This window comes from Pocillopora damicornis, chromosome 11 (assembly GCF_964200805.1).
Source record: "Pocillopora damicornis chromosome 11, jaPocDami1.2, whole genome shotgun sequence".
Taxonomy (NCBI): domain Eukaryota; kingdom Metazoa; phylum Cnidaria; class Anthozoa; order Scleractinia; family Pocilloporidae; genus Pocillopora; species Pocillopora damicornis.
This window is the reverse complement of record NC_142680.1, coordinates 20,487,719-20,510,263: the sequence shown is the minus strand read 5'-3', so window position 1 is coordinate 20,510,263 and position 22,545 is coordinate 20,487,719. Positions and strand designations below refer to the sequence as shown.

The window sequence follows — 22,545 nt, the reverse complement described above, 5'->3', positions numbered from 1 at the left end:
TTGGCGCGAAATTCGCCAGAACGAGGTATTCGCCACGCCCTCCACTCGACGTTCACCATGTTCACGTTCCACGTTCACGTTCACGTTATTTCTGTAGCCTCGTCGTCCTTGTCCACTGGACTCAAAGAGCTTCACTCCTCCGGTAATAACCTTTTTCACATTTACCTATTTTAGCTTGTTAGCGAATAAATTTATACCCTCATCATCTTGCCGCAATATCAGTAAGTAAATGATATTTTGGAACAAAAGGAATAACAAAAATACAGATAAAATGCATCATTTTACGCGACAGCACATTTACCGTTTAGACAGTAAGAACCATAGCTGGGAAACGTGATGAAGCGATTCATTGTTTTAAGACGACGAAACTACAACTAAAGGGCGCCTAAAAGCTATATAGTTTTTATAGTTTTGAGGCGCCCTTGAGATTCTTATCCGATTCAATTTAAAGCTTGACTTTTCCATTTCACTTATGTATTTTTGGCGGTTACGGCGTAAACCAACTGAACCAACCGCTGTAACACGAAACCATTTCGGTTTGTAGGAAACCATTTGTCGTCACGCTAAACCATTTGGGGTCACGCTAAACCATTTGGGGTCACGCTAAACCATTTCACTTTACGGTGAGTAGATTGATGCGATACTAAACCATTGCGGCTACGATTAACCATTTGCCGATAACCTAGGCCATTTCAAAACACTCTGAACCGTTTTTGTTAAGTTACTGAACCAAAGGACAGTTAGCTGAACCGTTTGTCATTTCGACACTGAACCATTTCAGTTAACACTTGGCCACTCATGTTTTTATTGAATCAGTTCAACAAGGGTGGCTACACAGCTCCTCAATTGTATAAACCATTTTTTGTTTGAATATTTCATTTCACCAAATGCGACTTGTCCATTTGTATTTTAAATAAATCTCCTAGGATAATATATATCGTTCTCCAAAAGACAATTAGACTCTATCGGTTATTACAAACCAATTCTATTTTTGTATTTTTGGCGATGACAGCCGCCCATACGTGGGCTCTTCTTTCAAATTCAGTCGGAGAATTTCCGGCTTCAAGCTTGCACAGATTTATGGGCCAAGGAGCTCCCTGTTTCATTTTCACAACGCGCCGTTGCAATTCTCCGTTCCATGACATAGCTTTCGAGTCTTTCTTAGTACTTTCTCTGTCTTAGTGACTTTGAAACATTTTCATGACGGACTGAGGAAGCAAGGTCGTAAAATAGTCAAAGGTGCCTTCCATTTCCGCGACAGAGGTAAGAACGCATGGTTGTATCAGATTATTGAGTGTAAGGTAAATAATTTTATTTTAATTTTTTTTAGTTGAGATTTCCTCCTTCAAATGTTCCTTATCTTTCCGAACTTTCTCTGATTTCCGACAATGAAAGACGTTCCTGCAGTTAAGTGACGACGATTGCCAACTTTTACTTTATTCTGGCGTGTATTAATTGTATTGCCGCTTCGTGTTAGTTACAAGCTTATTAAGCTGAGCTTGTTTGAACAAGTTACAGCTGTCGAATTCACAAAAATTCGCAAGCAATGCCTGGCATTTACCTTGGACAAAATAAGTAATTCGAGAAAGTTACAAAGGATATCCAAATTATCGATTTGATTCAGTGCAAGCCCTTTTGATCGCAACACTTTCAGTTTCGTTTGCGTGTCACGCGGAGCATGTACACAATCGTGTTTGGCACCAGCTTTCATATCGGGCTTATGTACGTATTTGCTCCCGTATTTAAGACGATGCATTCGATCAAAAAGCGATAAACATTTTCAGCGTATTTCATGTGTTTATGTTTTTCATTTTATACTGTAGTTTGAAAGTGATTTTTTCTTTTCGATAGACAGCTTAGATTGTCCTTCCAAACTGTACTGTTATACTGATTTCCTTGTTAAATATTGAGACAAGTTGATTTTTCTTCAAATTCAGCTAGTTATGTACTACAAGAGTCCTTTCAATTAACTGCATTCGAGTTTTAGGAATCCAATTCTTCAACTGGTAATAATTGATTAGTGTCTGAGTGAAGTTTTACCTTTTGTCATCTGCTAATCAACATACGATCAATCAATAATCATATCAACTGAATGTGTCCGATCAATTTTTTTTTATTTATTTCTTTTTTATCAAAACTGGTTTAGTTCTGCATGAGGCTGCATGCATCCAAATATGTGTTTGTTGATCATTTATGTTGTTATATGACAAGGTAGTCTTGGGATAAATGTAAAGTTCTGATTGGTTCTTACTTGGTCAGGATTTTGCCACATAGACCATCATTGCACCATACAGAAAATTATAAAACATGTAAATTCATTGTAAACTAGTTAAGTCCAAGTGACATTGGTGCATGACAATTACCTTGCTCTCTTGAGGGGTAATGGGGAATATTGGCACCATGTCATTCCTATACTGTTACAACCTTGGGCCAATATACCTCTTTAAAGCCCTGGCAATCACCTGGTTATATAGAAGTTTGTAGTGGTGTTTGGAAAAGCGATATACATTTACAGGCTATTTTGAATTCCAGTTCAATTGACTTCCTTGCTACTCCACATTTATTGAATTTTTTTGTACATGAAGACAGCTAGCAAAGATTATTTGATATTTAAAAAAACAACCAGTCATGATTATTAGGAGAATTAAAGTTAGCATCAAATACAAATCAATTTTGTGCAGAGACAATGTAAATATGGAATAACTGCAAAAACAATTAGTTAAATATACATATACTAATAAAGCAAAAACGTCAGCACCTGTACCAAATTTAAATCCATTTCAACATACATCAGCATGCATAAATGTAAATATTTCACTGTTTTTCCTGTGATAAAGTGAAACAGTTGAACTAACAATCACCTATACAAATATGGGCATCAGCTCAACTGTAGGAATTGAATAAATGAAATACATCTTTTATAAGTTTTGAGCAGTAATCCCTATTTAAAAATCAAATATGAAAATTTTACTTTGGTGTTGTAAAATTTCTTTCTTATGAGAAATGATTCAGCATAAACTCTCTCCTCTTGCAGAGACATGGTGGGCTTATGATTAGTGAGGTGGACGCATGGTCAAGAGGTCTGCGTTAATATAGCCTGGCCTGTGCTGGACTCAGGGTCAAGAGGTCTGGGTTCCAGTCAATGTATTGTGTTCTTATGCAAAACACTTTACTCTTACAGTGTCTGTCTCCACCCAGGAGTATAAATGGGTAGCAAACATTAGTTAGGGAAACCTGATAAAATGCAAGGGGGGTGAAAGGGGGGGGGGGAAGGGATAACGGTGGAATGGACTTGCATCCTGTCCAGGGTTGGGTAGTAATACTCCCAGTTGCTTCATGTAAGGAAACCAGGATTAAGTAAAGCTCAGGGCCTGGACAGGCCACTTTTCAAATCCAGATGTGACCTAACTACCTACCACCTCTTAGTTTAAATGATTTAAATTGCTACTGTTACAAATTATATAAACTTGAAACACACAGATGTTGATTTTTGCCCAATTTATTTCAGTCAATTGCATAGGAATGTCTTTGGTAAATCTTGAAATTTATTGTAACGAGAAGTGAATTACTGTTTATTTAAATATTAATGCTTGTTTTCTTCAGTATATATATCTTTTGTTCTTTTACTGCTTTAAATATGCTATTAATATTAATTGCTTGTGATTTTGTGTCTATGTATCCCTCCCATTCTCAGTAGGGAAAAAATATTTCGTTTACAATTGGGTAATATGTTGAGCTAATTTTTTACCATTTGCAACCATCTTTTTTTTCAGGCCAGGATGACTTAAAACAGCAACGTTTTGAAAGAAGCATCCCCTTACAGTTGCTATGGCTAAAGAAAGAAGTCCAAATAAGGTTCCATCTGAAAATGAAGACTTACCTGACAAAGAAAATGCTCCAGATTTTGATGAGGACACTTTACGAGGTGAGCGAGGTTCAACTTTGGCTTCAGTCACTGTTAAAACATTTTCTATTCCACCAGTTTCAAGAATGTAAGCAGATGTGGAGAACGATATTAATACACTGCATGACCACCTTAAAGGATATTTGGCCAGTCATGACTCTCTTCTCTGATTACAATATGCTGTTGATTGACTGAGAGGATCCATGACATATTTGTTGTTTTCTTTTCTCAAATTTCAAAGCAAGTACACAAAGTTATAGTAAGTAAAGACTTTATTTGACCATCATATAACATTCATTTTGTAAGTTTGCATCATAAGTACCATCATCATCATCATCTTTCCATTATATTATGCAACATTAAATTGAAAGTTTCAACTTCCCCTAAGCAACCAATTTCCAATAGAGTGCAAGTGTTATATCATTGAATATGGAGGTGTTTAACCCTTGACACCCTAACATCAGTATCCATATTCTCCATACTATTCTTTGTATGTTTCTTGTGGTACTGAAAAAGAGAATTCATTTGAAGATCAATGCTTCTTAGGTTGGTGATCATTTCCTTTATTCTCATGGGCTTAGTGAATGATTCAGCAGTATTACTCCAAGCTTTTCAGGGGATGGGTCAAGTCAGACAGGTGCAAAAGTGGTAGCTGGCACTAAAGGAAAAATCTGCAGATGTTAAATCTCCAGATCTTGGCAGCTCTGCTTATGCACTAATTAACTACAACCACAGGTAATTAGTAACCACAGACTTTGACACAAATTAATGTTTATTTTTTCTTTGCAGCCACAGCTGATGTTTATAGAAATGAGGGTAATGAGGCCTTCAAGAAAGGAGATTTCATCAATGCTATTCATTTTTACACCAAAGGAATTAAAATGAACTGCAATGAGAAAGAACTGAAGGCCAAACTGCACAACAACAGGGCTATTGCACATTTTAAACTTGGTAAGATGATGAGAGCTTTAATATGCATTTTTTTTCTTGTTTGAAGCTATTGAGTTGTCAGTAGTAGTTTTCTGAAAAAGGTGATGATTTTGAATGCATGCCCGGGAAAATTTACATCTTATCTTGGCCTCTCAAATATACAAAGAAGTAACCTCTTACCCCAGATATCAATGAGCATCACAAGTTTTTCCCAAAATTATAGTAATGGTAGTTGGTTTGCAACATGTATGGCTAATCAGAGATATTTATTTCAATAACAGGAAATCACCAGGATTCACTAAGGGATGCAGAAGCAGCCATTGAGTTAAATCCAACTTTCCTTAAGGCAATTGTGAGAGGTTAGATATGTTAGCTGTGCTATAATAATAATAACAAAAGAACTCAACACTCTAAGGTTAAATGAGGTTAAATGGAGTTCACTCTTGTCTCAATTGACTTTAATTAAGAGGTCGAGACCACCCTGATGTACATTTGAATCCAGCTCTTGACTGCTATGCCATTACTTTCCATTAATCATGATAAGAATATTATTTTGAACGGGATGAAGAACTCAATGTGGAATGCAAAATAAAATTTCAGCATGAATATTTTAGTTCTTTAAGTCCAATGAGTCACAGGTGTCATGCAGATATGTTAAGAGCGTGTCTACGAGAGCACCGGGCAGTCGTGCTACAAGCCATCTCACCGATTTCAATGAAACTTTGGCAGTTTAAAGGGTCTACCCCAAAACTCAAAGAGACAAACTGGTTTCTGTTTTGGTTCTTCCGGGGGGAGATAGACCACCCCCGGTTTTTCTTGGTTTTCACCAAGGAAATCGCTTCAAATAGGTAAAATGTATGAAGCTCTCACGGCGATGGTTTATAACCGATTACTTTGAGGATTTGCACACATATTTTTACATCCTTAGTTAATGTCTGCTGCGAGTATCAGTCAGTTTGATCGACGGCTTGTCAATCAAAGGGGCAAATATACGACTTTGGTTTTAGACTTTTCGATTCATCCAAATATTTGACAACTTTGAGGTCAAATATCTCCCGATGCCAGAAAGCTACAACACTAATCCTAATTCCCCTTTATAACCCATCATTTCATCTCTGAAAATCATCAAAAAATATTTGCGCACTACCGTATTTTTGTCTTGGATGCCTTTTAAAATCTGCGACTGTGACAAGTTTCTCTCAACTACACCTGTCACGAAATTCTTGCTCTAGGCGGTCACTTGACAAAATAAACCTACATTTTTTAGCTCTTTATACAAGATGATTGATCAAGAAAGGTGAAAATGTGAAAAACTTTCGAGATTTTTTGTAGGAATGGAAAATTTCACGTTTAGAGAGATGCATGTAAACGAAAAATCAATGGGAAAATCGTAGCGTTTCTTTCTTCAGTCGTTTATTACTTTGAAGATTTGCTAAAATCAGCAGATATGGCTTTTGTACGGCACAAAACATTCATTAGTCTATAATATGATTGTTAATCATCATCATTGCTCATTTTAGGAGATTTCAAAGTCATGCTGCGTGTTGGTTGATATTACTACATGTTCCAGTGTGCTACAACTTCGGCTTTTACAGACAAGGAATTCTGCGCTCTCGCTCGAGAGCAAATATCAATAGTTCTATTGGACTAAAAACTGTGCCTTTATCCCGAAAATAAAATTAAAATAGTGTTGTCGTTGTCACTTACCGCCATCGAACATTTCCATGCAGAACTCCGCTAAGCTAACATCTGTTGTGTGACCCGAAGACTCTTATTAGGAATTATTCAAGCGCGTTGTTCGTACTGTCTGCTAGATAACAATTTCAGAATAATCTGCAGATTTCTATGATTATTTGCCTACTTGGATCGTAAAATATCTGCATATTTTTTCAAGCATTCTAATTTTGGCGGCCAATGACTGAAACGTCTTGATACATCCTTCTTTTAGCAAGAATATCTCGCTTTCTTGTTCCGTCTATGACCGATTGGGTATAGCTCTCGCGATGACCCGCGTTCAGAAATCTGTGCACGTTGCTGATAAGTACCCGCTTCTAAGATTAGTTTGCTGAAGGTTTCTAATGTGACGAGCCAAGTGAGACCCTGAGGTGCTTCAAACTGTGCCTCTTGATCTGCGCTATAAACTTGTCGCAGTTCTTAAGTCAGAGGGAGGATCGTCCACCTCTATGAGCGACTCTACAGTACCTGCGTATCCCTAACAATCATATGATATAAAGTTCATCTCAGTCACAAATCACCAGTTAGGAAAACTGATGTTCAGATAAGCGCTCTTCTTGCCCTTTTTCCTTATTCATTGCCGACTCTAAGATAGCAGCTACAGTGCGCGTTCTATTTAGGTTTACAGTCACCTTGCCGCCACCAGGAAGACTCGCCACCAGCTTTGATTTCTTCTGCCATTTGCAGATTCATCTCTCTCTCACTTTATGTCTCCGATTTTTATGAGGAGGATACTGGCATTTACGAACCCGAAGGTCTGAATCTCACACCAAGTTGTGCACGATGTTTGAGGTACATCGTGGAATCGCGGCCTTCGTAATCTCCAAATAAGCCAATACGCGCTAGAATAAGCTCCATCTCGGACGAAACGCATGTTTGGGATACATCGACGTCTCTCAAATGTTTTTTTTTTAAAGAGTTTTAGAGACGTTTCAGAGATGTCTATCTTTGATCGGCTGTCACAAAAAAATGAAGCCCACTTAAATTTACTAGGAAAAATGAACTTGCCAACTCCTTGTTGAAAAAAATTGGAATTCGTTTGACCGATACGCCGGTTGTTTCAATTTTGCTTTTTCCTCGGGCTGCTATAAAACAGTTCAGTAAAATAATTTTCCAAAGAATAAACGTGGCGAGCGTGAGGAAACGCACATTTTTTTCATCATTGTGATCCAAGCCCAATGATTTACCTAAATTGGTACTAACGGTATCAAACCATTGATTATTACAGGGTGAGCTTAGTTTTTCTGTCGAGGTCGACGTGACTTCACATTAAAAGCATTTTTGACGGAACAAACTAGTGAGCATCACTGCACGAACTAAGAAAGTAAAAACTTGTATTTATCTTCCACGCGTTTCGTCTGACAATAGTAGACTTCATCAAGAATTTTTTCAAGTAGGGTAAATAAGCTTGTTCATATACAAATAGTAAATAAATTTTCTCTTTGCTATTGAAGCCAGTGGATAGAATTCACCAGGTGAGCCTACGGTGTTATACATGCGTGACATTTTCCGGAAGTTACACGTACGAGTACGTGATCCGTTTGAGTGTCACAGATTTAGTTTAAATATTTCACTCCTCAACATCACCCAATGTCTCTAATTTACAGAGGTCTTAGAACGTTTCATTATATGGAGTTGCCTTCTGCGGGTAGAAGACTACAAGCGAATTTCTCAGGCGTAATTGCCTTTGATTTCTCAATTGATGTTGTCGCAAACACGGTTTTTGGGAGTCACGAGACAAAAAAACTTATCAGGACCTAGTTTCATGTTCTAATGGAAATAAATGGCAAATAAAAACACATTTTCTTGAGAAATAAAGTCACAAATGACGGGGGTTCTCTGAAACAAATGGTGATAGAAAAGGATTTCAGTTCTGGTCAATATTGACTTTTCATGGCCTACTTCCAAATCTGAGGGAACGTGCTGAGGGAATAAAAAAACATAAATGTGTGATAATGCAAGCAAGAGAATGAAAATACAAATAAAGAAAAAGGAGAAAACATAGGAACCCGTGTTGCAGCGTGCAGATATCTTTTGAACTAGACCTACACATAAGCCCGACACCAGCCAGAGAAACTCGAAAGAGTCCTGTATATAAACTAGCTCGCACGTGCGCGCAGGAAAGGCCATGACAATTAGCGAAAATAATAGCAAATGCAGATGATATTTGCAGTCAAAAAACAGGAAAATAAGATAACAGAAGAATTAGGAACTTTCTAGAAGTGCCTTCTTGAAAAAAAAAAATGAACAATTTTTACTTCTAATAAAAGGTCACGCAGTGACCCTACGAATACTATTCCTATACGTGGAATTCCTTGATGGTGGAGAGTGGAAAAAACATTTTCCAGTCTTATTTTCTGGAAACATGGCGTCGTTGATGAATTCATGGGGCTTGATGTTTCCTAACAAATAAAGGGGGCAGAGTTTCCCGTCATTCGCGGTATGGAAAAGCCGAAGTTGTTACACCCGGGAACTTGTACGTCAACCAGCAGGCGACATGTGACTTTAAAATCTCCTCTCCTGTTACAGTTTCCTTATTGTAAACTGTGCGATAATGATAATAGACGATCAAAGTATAGGCTATTGAATGTTTTGTTCTGTACAAGAGCCCTATGTCCTGATTTTAGCAAATCTTCAAAGTAATAAACGACTGAAGAAAGAAACGCTTCGATTTTCCCATTGATCTTCCGTCAACATGCATCTCTCTAAACGTGAAATTTTCCATTCCTACAAAAAATCTCGAAAGTTTTTCACAGTTTTCACCTTTCTTGACCAATCAACTTGTATAAAGAGCTAAAAAATGTAGGTTTATTTTGTCAAGTGACCGCCTAGAGCAGGAATTGCGTGACAGATGTAGTTGAGAGAAACTTGTCACAGTCGCAGATTTTAAAAGGGCATCCAAGACAAAAATACGGTAGTGCCCAAAGATTTTTTTGATGATTTCCAGAGATGAAATGATGGGTTATAAAGGGTAATTAAGATTAGTGTTGTAGCTTTCTGGCAACGGGAGATATTTGACCTCAAAGTTGTAAAATATTTAGATGAATCGAAAAGTCTAAAACCAAAGTCGTATATTTGCCTCTGTTGATTGACAAGCCGTCAATCAAACTGACTGATACTCGCGGCGGCCATTAACTAAGGATGTAAAAATATGTGTGCAAATCCTCAAAGTAATCGGTTAAATACCATCGCAGTGAAAGCTTCATACATTTTACCTATTTGAAGCGATTTCCTTGGTGAAAACCAAGAAAAACCGGGGGGTGGTCTATCTCCACCCGGAAAAACCCAAAACAGAAACCAGTCTGTTTTTTTGAGTTTTGGGGTAGACCCTTTAAACTGATAAACTTTCATTGAAATCGGTTAGATGGCATGTAGCACGACTGCCCGGTGCTCTCGTGGACACGCTCTTAAGTCACTATCTAGCTGTTTTAAAAAGAAGGATCAGGACTTGCCTAACGAAGGGCTAACGCTCGAAACGTCAGCTTTTTTACCCTTTACGGTGGCTAAATTACGTTTTCAACCCAGTTGTTAACACTAAATTACCTGCTGAAACCTAATAGGGCCTGTTTATTCTTTTCCGTTTAGTTTTTTTGTATTGTTTTGTTGTGTCTTTTTTTTTTTTTCTTCTGGTCTGTAATGATTTCAATGGTTTCAGGTTCTTTTCTCAGAATTGAGCTACAGTAATAGTATGCTTCTTTGTGTTGTTGCCTACAGGAGCCACTGCTTGTGTTGAATTGAAGAGATTTGAAGAAGCAATCACTTGGTGTGATAAGGGACTAGCTGTATCCTTTGAAGGAATCTTTCATTTTTAACCGTGGGTATAATGGAAAAAAGTTTCCATAATTTGATGTTTCAAGGGAGAAAATACAAAGAAGGGTATTAATTATGATGGGAACTTGTCAGCTTATATACTTTAAGTGTGTGTGATTAAAAACATAGGAGAAGTTATTACCTCATGACTTATTAATGAAATTACTCCTTTTAGCCAATTTGACTTAGTTCTACTATCCATGCCAATAACTGGTACATTAGTTTAAATAACCCTTTAATTTCCCAGACCAAATTTGTAATTATCCTTACTGTCAACCATACAATTCTTGTAATGTTAGTACAGAGAATTCAGTATTGCATGAACTAACTATTTTTAAATTGATATATTTTTTTTACTCGCAACACTTATCTGATTGACATTGTATTGCTATTGTAAGGAGAAAATCTCTTTTGGTCACTCACGGGAGTCAAAGGGTTAGAAGACTAATATTCATCCAGTTTATACAGAGTACTTGGGTAGATGATCTCTCTAAAACAAGCCAGAACAAAAAGCTCTGTAATGTTTCTATATCTTATGCAGATTTTCTTGCCTTCGACCTTTTGCCTCTACTTAGAGACTCAGAAACTTTCGTTGTGCTTTCCTATGGACAAATAACAATTTTAAAGACATGTATTTGTGTTGTAGACTCATTGTGTTGTAGAAACATTTGTCTGATGTTAAAGCTATATTAATTTAAAAATCGAGCAAGTGCTGCTCAGTGTTTGAAAACTAGGGATTAAATCTAGACATTTCGCGTTAAATTTTGAGGCTGCACACAGAAAAAACATTTTTTGAAGTGTAGATTTACTTCATAACTGACTTTAAGACTGAATGTTGATAAATCATCTACCTTTAATGCAAAGCCCTCCTAATGGGCCATTTTATAGTTGTGTACTTAGTTGCCAAGCCTTTGATTTGGAGTGAGGCTGAAGGTGACCTTGTTGTGATAGAGACCAGTATCTAGAAACGATAATAACAATGTAGTTTGCATTTAAAAAGCAGCAGTGTTTTTATCATAACAAGGTCACCCTTAATCATGGCTCTTGTTCAGAGGTTTGGGAACCAAGCACGCAAATGTTAAAATGGACTATTACATATCAATATGATCAGAAACATAATCTTTTTTGTTTTTTCCACATTTTTAACCCTTAACATTAAAAAAGATTGACAAAAACAATAGGATCTTGTTGTCATTAAGACTTCAGTCTGTCAGTGAAGTGACAGATAAGTCCATGGAGGAAAAAGATCCTATTAGTCATGACCACGGTAGTGCAAGTTCAGGTGATGTCAAGAAAGTCATAGATCTCTATAATCAGGGAAAAGAAGCCATAGAGTACCTCAACCTATATCTTAAAATCGCTAAAGAAGTAGGAGACAAGCATGGGGAGGGTAACGCTTATAACAATCTTGGCAATGCTTATCACCGTCTGGGTGATTTCAAAAAAGCCAAAGAGTACCACAACCTACATCTCAAAATAGCTAAAGAAGTAGGAGACAAGCATGGGGAGGGTGGTGCTTATGGCAATCTTGGCAGTGCTTATGACCGTCTGGGTAATTTCAAAAAAGCCATAGAGTACCACAACCTACGTCTTAAAATCGCTAAAGAAGTAGGAGACAAGCATGGGGAGGGTAACGCTTATCGCAATCTTGGCACTGCTTATTGCCGTGTGGGTGATTTAAAAAAAGCCATAGAGTACCACAACCTAGGTCTTAACATAGCTAAAGAAGTGGGAGACAAGCATGGGGAGGGTAACGCTTATGGCAATCTTGGCAATGATTATGACCGTCTGGGTGATTTCAAAAAAGCCATAGAGTACCACAACCTACATCTTAAAATCGCTAAAGAAGTAGGAGACAAGCATGGGGAGGGAAGCGCTTATTGCAATCTTGGCAATGCTTATTTCAGTCTGGGTGATTTCAAAAAAGCCATAGAGTACCACAACCTACATCTTAAATTAGCTAAAGAAGTAGGAGAGAAGCATGGGGAGGGTACCGCTAATGGCAATCTTGGCAATGCTTATCACCGTCTGGGTGATTTAAAAAAAGCCATAGAGTACCACAACCTACATCTTAAAATAGCTAAAGAAGTAGGAGACAAGCATGGGGAGGGTGGTGCTTATGGCAATCTTGGCAATGATTATCGACGTCTGGGTAATTTCAAAAAAGCCATAGAGTACCACAACCTACATCTTAAAATCGCTAAAGAAGTAGGAGACAAGCATGGGGAGGGTAACGCTTATGGCAATCTTGGCAATGATTATGACCGTCTGGGTGATTTCAAAAAAGCCATAGAGTACCACAACCTAGATCTTAAAATAGCTAAAGAAGTAGGAGACAAGCATGGGGAGGGTGTTGCTTATGGCAATCTTGGCAATGCTTATTTCCGTCTGGGTGAGTCCAAAAAAGCCAGAAGGTACTACAACCTACATCTTAAAATAGCTAAAGACGTGGGAGACAAGCATGGGGAGGGTAACGCTTATGGCAATCTTGGCAATGCTTATGGCCGTCTGGGTGATTTAAAAAAAGCCATAGAGTACCACAACCTACATCTTAAAATAGCTAAAGACGTAGGAGACAAGCATGGGGAGGGTAACGCTTATCACAATCTTGGCACTGCTTATTACCGTGTGGGTGATTTCGAAAAAGCCATAGAGTACCACAACCTAGGTCTTAAAATAGCTAAAGAAGTAGGAGACAAGCGTGGGGAGGGTAACGCTTATGGCAATCTTGGCAATGCTTATGGCCGTCTGGGTGATTTCAAAAAAGCCATAGAGTACCCCAACCTACATCTTAAAATAAGTAAAGAAGTAGGAGACAAGCATGGGGAGGGTAACGCTTATGGCAATCTTGGCAATGCTTATGACCGTCTGGGTGATTTCAAAAAAGCCATAGAGTACCACAACCTACATCTTAAAATAGCTAAAGAAGTAGGAGACAAGCATGGGGAGGGTGTTGCTTATGGCAATCTTGGCAATGATAATGACCGTCTGGGTGATTTCAAAAAAGCCATAGAGAACCACAACCTAAATATTAAAATAGCTAAAGAAGTAGGAGACAAGCATGGGGAGGGTGGTGCTTATGGCAATCTTGGCAATGCTTATTTTAGTCTGGGTGATTTCAAAAAAGCCATAGAGTACCACAACCTACATCTTAAAATAGCTAAAGAAGTAGGAGACAAGCATGGGGAGGGTGTTGGGTATGGCAATCTTGGCAATGCTTATGGCCGTCTGGGTGATTTCAAAAAAGTCATAGAGTACCACAACCTACATCTTAAAATAGCTAAAGAAGTAGGAGACAAGCATGGGGAGGGTAACGCTTATGGCAATCTTGGCACTGCTTATTACCGTCTGGGTGATTTCAAAAAAGCCATAGAGTACCACAACCTACGTCTTAAAATAGCTAAAGAAGTAGGAGACAAGCATGGGGAGGGTGTTGCTTATGGCAATCTTGGCAATGCTTATTTTAGTCTGGATGATTTCAAAAAAGCCATAGAGTACCACAACCTACATCTTATAACAGCTAAAGAAGTAGGAGAAAAATCCTTGGAGGCAATGGCCTACTGTTCATTAGGAGTGGTTTTTGAGTTCCAAGGTGGACTGCTAAAAGCCGTTGAACATTACAAAGCTAGCACAAACTTATTCAATTCCTTGAGAGAACTTCTAATATCTAAAGATGAGTGGAAAGTTAATTTTCGAAATCAGCATCAAGTGGCGTACACGGGTTTGTGGAGAGTTCTCGTAGAACAAGGTAATGTATATGAAGCCTTATTGGTTGCTGAGGAAGGACGAGCTCAAGCTCTGACCGACCTCATGGAATCCAGTTTTTGTGGTGGAACAAGTCACCACAAGGGAGAAGATGAAGATTGCGCATTTTTAAAAAAGGTGCCATCAAACACTGTCTTTCAGGCAGTGGACGAAGCTAACGTCTATCTTTGGGTTGTGTCCGAGGGAAAACAAGTTCAGTTAAGACAAAGTAAACTCAAAGGTTTTGTTTCAGAGAATAGTGGATCTAGCCTGTCCTTTGAGTCGTTCATGCTCGGTGTCTATACACAACTTGGTGTTGGTTCTAATGTGAGATGCGAGAATCGATCTTTAGATGCTTTGAGGGAGGGCCGTTCGAAAGTGGATGAGAAAACCAAAGAAGCCAAGCCTCAACCTCACATCCAACAAGACGGATGCTTGAGCACTTTGTATGATATCGTTATGAAGCCGGTGGCTGACTTGATTGAAGGGGATGAGCTACTCATTATTCCTGATGGACCCCTGTGGATCGCTCCTTACGCTGCATTGAAGGATGGTAATTCTAAATACCTGTGTGAATCGTTCACAATCCGAGTCGCTCCATCGTTTGCAAGTCTTAGACGCATTGCCGATTGCCCAGATGATTATCACAAAAGCAGTGGTGCGTTACTTGTAGGAGATCCGTGGGTGTCCGAGGTTACTAACAGCGAGAGAAAGAAAGTCTTGGAGCAGCTTGAGTATGCTAAAAAAGAAGTAGAAATGATCGGAAAAATTCTGAATATCACGCCAATCACTGGCAGTCAGGCCACGAAACGTGAGGTGTTGAAAAGACTCAGTTCCGTTTCCCTAGTTCACTTTGCGGCACACGGATGTATGGATACTGGCGAAATTGCTCTTACACCTGACCCAGACCGAATATCTACTGTGCCAACGGAGGAGGATTACATTTTAACAATTGAAGATGTGTTGAATACTCAACTTCGGGCCAAACTTGTTGTGCTTAGTTGCTGCCACAGCGGCCGGGGCGAGATCAAGGCTGAAGGTGTGGTTGGCATTGCGCGCGCTTTTATGGGGGCTGGTGCTCGGTCTATTGTGGTGTCCCTGTGGGCGATTGATGACGAGGCTACTCTTGAGTTCATGAAACACTTTTATCAACAACTTGCGGGAGGTAAACCAGCAAGCGAGTCACTGAACCTGGCCATGAAAAGCCTCAGAGAATCAGACACGTTCTGCGACATCAAATACTGGGCGCCCTTTTTGCTGATTGGAGATGACGTCACTCTTGACTTCATGGCAAAGGAAAGAGAAAATTTGAATATGAAATCACATAAATGAAAACTTTTTATTTCATCTCAAAATGAATGACGCAGGAACTTGGAAGGTTGAAATGCTTCTCTATTTTGGCGCTTTTTGGCTATTTTTCATTACTTTTCACTTTTTTGTTAAATGGAACTTGAGATGTGTGACTTTACTTTGGTGAAGAAATAAAACAGACTATTTCAGTATATTTTGTTCAGTGGAATTGTTATTTTTTTACCTTTAAAAATTTAGATGCTTGCGAAGAGAACTGGATGCTATAAGGCTTCTATTGTTAACGGCTGAGTTGTTGATTGCGACTACGAGGTTTTCGTTTCGCCAAAATGACACTCAGATCTATTCCTTTATTGCAATCAGTTATGTGTAAAATAATTTAGAGGTTTTTTTCTTGTACACAACCAGGACCTTCTCCACCGGGTTTTAATTACGTTGATACTCTAAGCTTTTGATAAGCAAAGAAACAGTTTGTCATTTGCAAAAGGTGGCGAATTTTTAATTTCAAAAATGTGATTTGCAAACTTCGCAGCCATATGTGAATTGATCTTAATGGTTTTTCTACGTCATAAATTACTTTGTTGCAATTTGCAATTATCTTTACAAAAAAATTGATTATTATTTTCAACTTTTTTTCAATCCATTTTAATGCAATCTAATTCCATCAGTGCCAAGATTGCCATTCTAAGCTTAATTTGAAGAAGTAATCATCAGAGATGATGTTGATGAATTTACTGACCATATGTTAGAGACATTAGACCTACTCTCAGGGGTGTGGCCAGCCTCTAGTCCCGTTGGCCCGGCCTACAATTGTTTTCCGCCCGCTTGACTTTTCTAATATGACTCTTACAAATGTTGAAACAAAAATTGAAATTTCTCAGGAAAAAGGCCTACAACAAGTTAAAGAGCTGGCTACAACGGCCTGCTTTCAATCAAACGAGTTTGATCAATTTTAGTCCGTTTTATCAAACACTCATCAGTTTGTTTTAGAGAACGACGACAGAGACCAATTGTCCATGTAATCTAAACAAGGAAATAGCGAAGCAGAGTTTACTTTAAGTGAAGTTTCCATTACTGAGACTTTTAATGTAGGTGACATGGAATTTGTTGTTTTCATTAGGAAAATATTTACGCCAATAAATTAGGGAAACACTTGAAGTAAGCCATGTAGTCCTCAGTGGGAATTATTTTAGTGAAAATGTTCATAAATAAATGTAAATCTAGGCCGTAGTTAAAAAGGTTCTGGGCTTCAGGATAAAACTTGCATTTTTTTGAAAATTTCCTGTTCAAATTTTTTTCATGGCTTTAAATTTACCTTAGTATAATTTGGAGATGTCTGATGATATCTTTCTTAGATTTAAGAATTTATACTTAGGTATTCAGAGCACGCTTTGCAATTAGAACCCGTTATGTAGTCAAAAGTTTAAGGTATACTGTATCACAGCTGTTTTAAAAGAAATTTTTGTAAAATCAATGTTAATTTTTGACAGATTTTCATAACTACCATTGGTATATGCTGGTATAAAATGTAATAGTTAACCTTGCACATGGTTGAATATGATGTAACGTAGGATTTTAAAAACAAGCTGGGACAATTTCGACTAAACATTCTTTTTATAATGTCAGTGTATTTGGTGTGAATTGTTTTGATGCTATTTGTATTTAAAGTTGAAGCTATTTGTTCATTTACCTAAGTTTTTATTCATTGACTCATTAACTCCCAAGTTGTGAAGAAAACTCTCCCAACTGATAAGAATGTGTTTCTTTGTTGCTTCATTCTGAGAATTGGATGAAACTTGACGTTTCTAGTGAAAAATAATCCGCTAATTTAGATTTTCTCTAATTCTTATTGACACCATGTTTGTCGGTGCATTAATTTTGTGAGGAGAATTTAAGCTATGATCAATCTTGGGAATAAATGGGTTCATTTTAGTGTCTCTGTTTAGCGTGTACTTTACTTAATGCCTTGAACAATTTAATGCAGTTTGTATTGTAATTTTTTTTACTTTTTTGTGTAAGAGAAATAGAGAGTGTATAAAATACAAAAACTGCGTATGTTTTCATTGTTTGTCTCCATATTCTAAGGATTCGCGTGAGATGCAGGGAGAACAGATCCTACGGGGACTTCAATGCTTGTTTTGACCCGCGCGCGCCAAGTTGATAATCTTTGCAGCTGACAGTGTACTGACATTCCATGTTTCAAGCCCCCACCCACTTAACAAACGCTCGTCGACTCTTCGATTGTGTCTCTTTCACTGTCTACCGTTCTCCATATTGTCACACGATTTTGAATGCCGACAGCCGTGTTCATACTGTTACATGTGTGCACCCTTTTTACCTTTTTACACCTTTTCACATTTGTGCATCTCTTTTTTCTCCTTCCATTTGTTCCTTCCCTTTTTTTCATCGTACTTTTCCCTTATTCCCATTTTTACGCGCACTTCTTTCATCGCCCTCAACTTTATTCTTCTACGCGCTTCATTAGACGCGACTATCTCCTTGTCTGTTTCAGTTTTCATTCGTCTCAATCCTCGCGCAACGTCAGGTCTCTTACAACTCATATACCTCCTTACTTCCCCAGAGTAGTTGTTATTATGCTTATTTTGTTCACCTTAGGATGGTTTCCTCTTAGCATCATGTCTAGTAAAATCTTAGTTTTCCTTTCGACTCATTCCCAGTCCACAGGGGGTCTCAATTTTAAGTCTCACTTGCCCGAGTGTTTGCTCTCTTTGGTGCTCTCATCACAGTAGCAGTTATAAAACGAAAGAGCTCCCTCCAAGTCTCTGCGACATAATCGATGCATTTTGTTGGAAACGAGTCCTTCAATGTCCAAATTAAGGCTTCTTCTATCACATCGCCCAGAATTCAGCGACATATCCGGGACTTTCATTGAGACGCTGGCGCTAAATTTAAATGCTAATTAGAAAATGATTGTCAAACAATAAAGGAAAAGGGCTGAAAATGTCGAGGAAGGCTTACGTTCTCTTCTTTTACGGATAAACTACTTTTCAAATGCTACTTTTACCATATGGCTTTTAAAGAAGAAAGTTCAATTGAATAGTGTATCATTCTCACTTTGTTCTTGCGCTTTCAGAAGAGGTCGCAAATTTGCCTTGAAAATTGACTATGTTAGCATCCTGCTTGTATGAGAAGTCGATCTCAGCGCACTTTCAGGCGTAATTTATCTTCACTCAATTGCTAGATTTCTCTTTTACCATATGGTTATTTTTATTTGACATTCTAGAAAGCGTCATAGAAATTTTCAAGGGATTCCAAACTTTGGAAGTAGTCGCAAAACGCGAATTTCGAAAACGTTTGCTAAGCATCGTAGTGTTCTATCCAAATTTGTCCTTTGGAGACCCCCACGAGAATACAAGTGACCTATTTTAAACTTCCCGCGAGAATATCAAGGTATGTTAAGCTCCGCCTCCGCAAACAATCGCGCACACGCCGCCTAATTAGTATTGAAATTGAGGTGGTAACTAGACAATGCTTAAAAAACTGTAAAAGCTTTTAAGATATGATCGCTGAGATCGCTGCAGAAATATTCAGCAATCGTTACTATCATATGGAAACCACACTCCTATTATTGTCGCAAGATAGACTCTAGCTCTATCTCGACGATCGTCGCACTCACAAGCCGGTTGTCGGAAGCATCGCTCATATTTTTCTCTACCGAATAAAGCGATTTTAACGAAGTAGATTCTTCATGATACTTTTTTCTAAATTTTTCTTTTTTCTATTTTCTATTTTCATGATACTAATTTTTATAATTCCGATAACATTTTGACCAACGGGAGTCTGTCAGTCCATATAAGAATTCGCTGCAAACGAATTTGCTAAACGCTTTGTTAAGAGCGTGGCTATCGTTAATTATTGCTATTGTTCACTTTATGTCACCTTGGGATTTACTTTACGCATCCAACTGTTTGATTGACAGCAGCTGAAATCTGCAAAGAGACTCATGTATTCCCAAAGCTTTACCTGCTGACCAATCACAACCGACTAGTTCAGGATATGCAAATTATTATGCTGCCCGCTGATTAAATGGGCACTGCAAGTACATGTCGCGAAAGACAATAGAATTCTGGGCGATGATCTGATTGGGAATGGATCAAACTCTCGCCCAGGGTCCACCTACATCGCGAGTCCATGATGGCAGCAGGCCAATCCACAGACTTCTCCGAATCGGTAGCCGTCATCTTGGATGTAGACGCAGAGAGGACCTTGAAAAAGTGTTTTGACAAGACAATAATCAAGAAAGGTTAAGTTATTGTAATGCTTCCTAAGAGGTAGTCGATAACAGCCCGAAAGATTCATTAGGAGCAAACACGTTCCGTCGATTATTGGACTCCATGTCTCCTTACGTTGTAGAACAAACTCCTTGAATACGTACGTCTATATGCCCCTCTCCTCCTCCCCTAAATAGCACTATACATCCCTTTATTGCAACTTTTAAAATTATACAGCACAATACAACATTATACCCCTGAGTAGCACTGTAAATCCGTAAAATGCGGTAACTAGACAACGCTTCACAACAATATGTACTCCTAGATAGCACTATGCTTCCCTCTACTGAACGTTAACTCACCATACAGCGCTGTATAAAAAATTGTTCCAATTTGGCGCGGATATTTGTCCGCGGTCATTTTCACGAATTTTCTGTCCCAAGTTGCGAAAGCTGTGAGCTTATAAACCCTCCAATCGCTCTTATTCTAAGTGTTTGCTCTTGAATGTCACAGGTAAAAGGCTAAGGTCTATTACCAAACAACAGTGTGAGATAGAACTACAATTTTGTTTAAATGATAAGGTTTTATGAAAGCATAAATTAGTCTCTCTATTATGAGAATATCTAAACAGCTTTGAGCAGCGACTACATTAAGCTTCCTACTTCTTCCTATTCGTAATGGTAATAGGACTGAGTGGAGTCCAATTCGCTCTGTAATCATACGAGTGACTAACAAATTTGTTTATCGCTCATATGATTTCTGACAGAATTGGACGACAAGAAGTCCTGTTACCAATTAATCATAACCGTTTCAATTTCCGAAAATAGCAAATACATTTAGGAGTAATATCTCCGGTAGAGACAATGTCTAATGTAAAAAAATTTCTCCATTGTGAAAATTCCCATTTTTTTTTTAGAATAAGTGGCTGTCGCTATGGTTATTGTTTTTAATTCTGTGATTGGTGGATTTGGATGAATGGACTTAGTGTAATTGACTACTTAAACTGTCCGATTACAGGTGTCCGATTACAGCCAACTGTCCGATTACAGCTCTACAGAATTATTAGCAAAAAATAAAGCAGTTAATGCACCAATCACATTTGAGGAAATTATAATGGTTATGATGAAATGACATATCCGACGGGATGCGTCATCTAATAGCATCGTCACGCTACATACTCGCTTGAAACAATTGAAAAAGAGTAAAATGGAAGATCTAACCCCCTGGACAGCAAAGCGCTTGTCTGATTGTCTGCTTAACGGCTCTTCTTACTTCACTAATCTTCCAGCAGTAAAGAAACGGATTTAAAGTCGAGTCGAGTGTGATTGACTACTTAAACTGTCCGATTACAGGTGTCCGATTACAGCCAACTGTCCGATTACAGGTGTCCGATTACAGCCAACTGTCCGATTACAGCTCTACAGAATGATTAGCAAAAAATAAAGCAGTTAATGCACCAATCACATTTGAGGAAATTATAATGGTTATGATGAAATGACATATACGACGGGATGCGTTATCTAATAGCATCGTCACGCTACATACTCGCTTGAAACAATTAAAAAAGAGTATAATGGAAGATCTAACCCCCTGGACAGCAAAGCGCTTGTCTGATTGTCTGCTTAACGGCTCTTCTTACTTCACTAATCTTCCAGCAGTAAAGAAACGGATTTAAAGTCGAGTTAAAATAAACCAGAGTATTCGCTATTCCAAGAGCGACGACTAAATGCGATGAATTTCCTTTTCTATGAGCCATCACAATTCCCACTAAACTCACAGGCACATAACAAGCAAGTAACACTAACTGCACCCACAGTGCACTGTACACTGCCTTTTTGTATCGCGCCATGTTCAGTGCATTTGGTTGGGTCGGCTGTTGTTGAACATGATGTTGTACTTGAGCTTGACGATGACTAAGAACGTGGAAAATCTTTGCATATGAAGCAATCGAGATTAATAGGCAACATGGGATGACAATTCGACCGAACCAGGGCGCTATATGAGAGCCTAACGCCTCGCATAGAGTAGCGACAACGGTTACAATCCAAAGAGCAACGACGATAATATATGTGCGCTTCAAAGTTACAATTTGTCTATATCTCAGCCCCAACAACAGGGCGAGAAGTCTGTCCACGCTCATGGCTGCCAGTGTCAACAAAGATATAAAAGATAATCCATACCCTGAAATGGAGGCTGCTACCCATGCGAATCGACAAAGTCTCCACTGTTCGAAAACAACCGACATCCAAAGAGTAGCAGTGAGAGGCTGGCCTATAAGACCAACCAACAGATCACTCGTTGCCAGACAACGGTACAGGAGTTTGGACGGCGGATGGAGGGAAGCCACCTTGTGAAGTGCAACGACAATCAGGGCATTCCCAAGAAATGCTGTAAGGGAAAAGAAAATGATGACTGCTGACAGACGCAAGGAGTACTGTCGCAATTCGCCCTCCGAAGAAGAGGAACATACAAGTTCTTCAAATGTTTTCATCTGCGTTCCATCTCCCGTTGAATTTGCTGCCGCCATCATTCTGCAAACGATGTACGTTTTCCCTTACGGTTACTTGTAATTGTAATGATCGAGAGATTTTTCGTCTTAAAAGCACCTGTCCAGCCTCAATCACTTTCTTTGTTCTGATTTGAAATGCAAAAATACACCGTGTGGGGTGTCAAAAAAGGTAAATTTGTACCACGAATTTTCCATATGCCTCAGGTATCAATAAGAATTGAGAGGCAAGCTTGAAGACATCCGTTACCATCATCTTTGAATAGTATGATAAAGAAAACCCTCTTTACTCGGTTAACGTTCATTGAGGATTGGTATCACTTAAGCAATTGTTTCTAGACCATGCGTGCAAGAGGTTTTTCTTCTTATTCATCTTT

General features: G+C 38.5%; 2 protein-coding genes across 2 annotated transcripts; one reads left to right on the top strand and one right to left on the bottom strand.

Annotated features, from left to right (window-relative positions):
* The first annotated feature begins 1,040 nt into the window (after positions 1 to 1,040).
* LOC149038113 (uncharacterized) lies at positions 1,041 to 17,060 on the top strand. The gene is made up of 6 exons (XM_089187178.1): positions 1,041 to 1,263; positions 3,774 to 3,925; positions 4,694 to 4,855; positions 5,116 to 5,193; positions 10,283 to 10,350; positions 11,543 to 17,060. Exons 2-6 carry the CDS (start codon positions 3,829 to 3,831, stop codon positions 15,452 to 15,454), a joined length of 4,317 nt encoding a protein of 1,438 aa, XP_089043304.1. The 5' UTR covers positions 1,041 to 1,263; positions 3,774 to 3,828; the 3' UTR covers positions 15,455 to 17,060.
* Positions 17,061 to 21,244: 4,184 nt separating this feature from the next.
* Positions 21,245 to 22,478, bottom strand: LOC149038112 (melanocyte-stimulating hormone receptor-like). Its single transcript, XM_089186751.1, has one exon. The coding sequence runs from the start codon at positions 22,190 to 22,192 to the stop codon at positions 21,245 to 21,247; it is 948 nt and encodes a 315-aa protein (XP_089042877.1). The 5' UTR covers positions 22,193 to 22,478.
* Between the last annotated feature and the right edge of the window lie 67 nt (positions 22,479 to 22,545).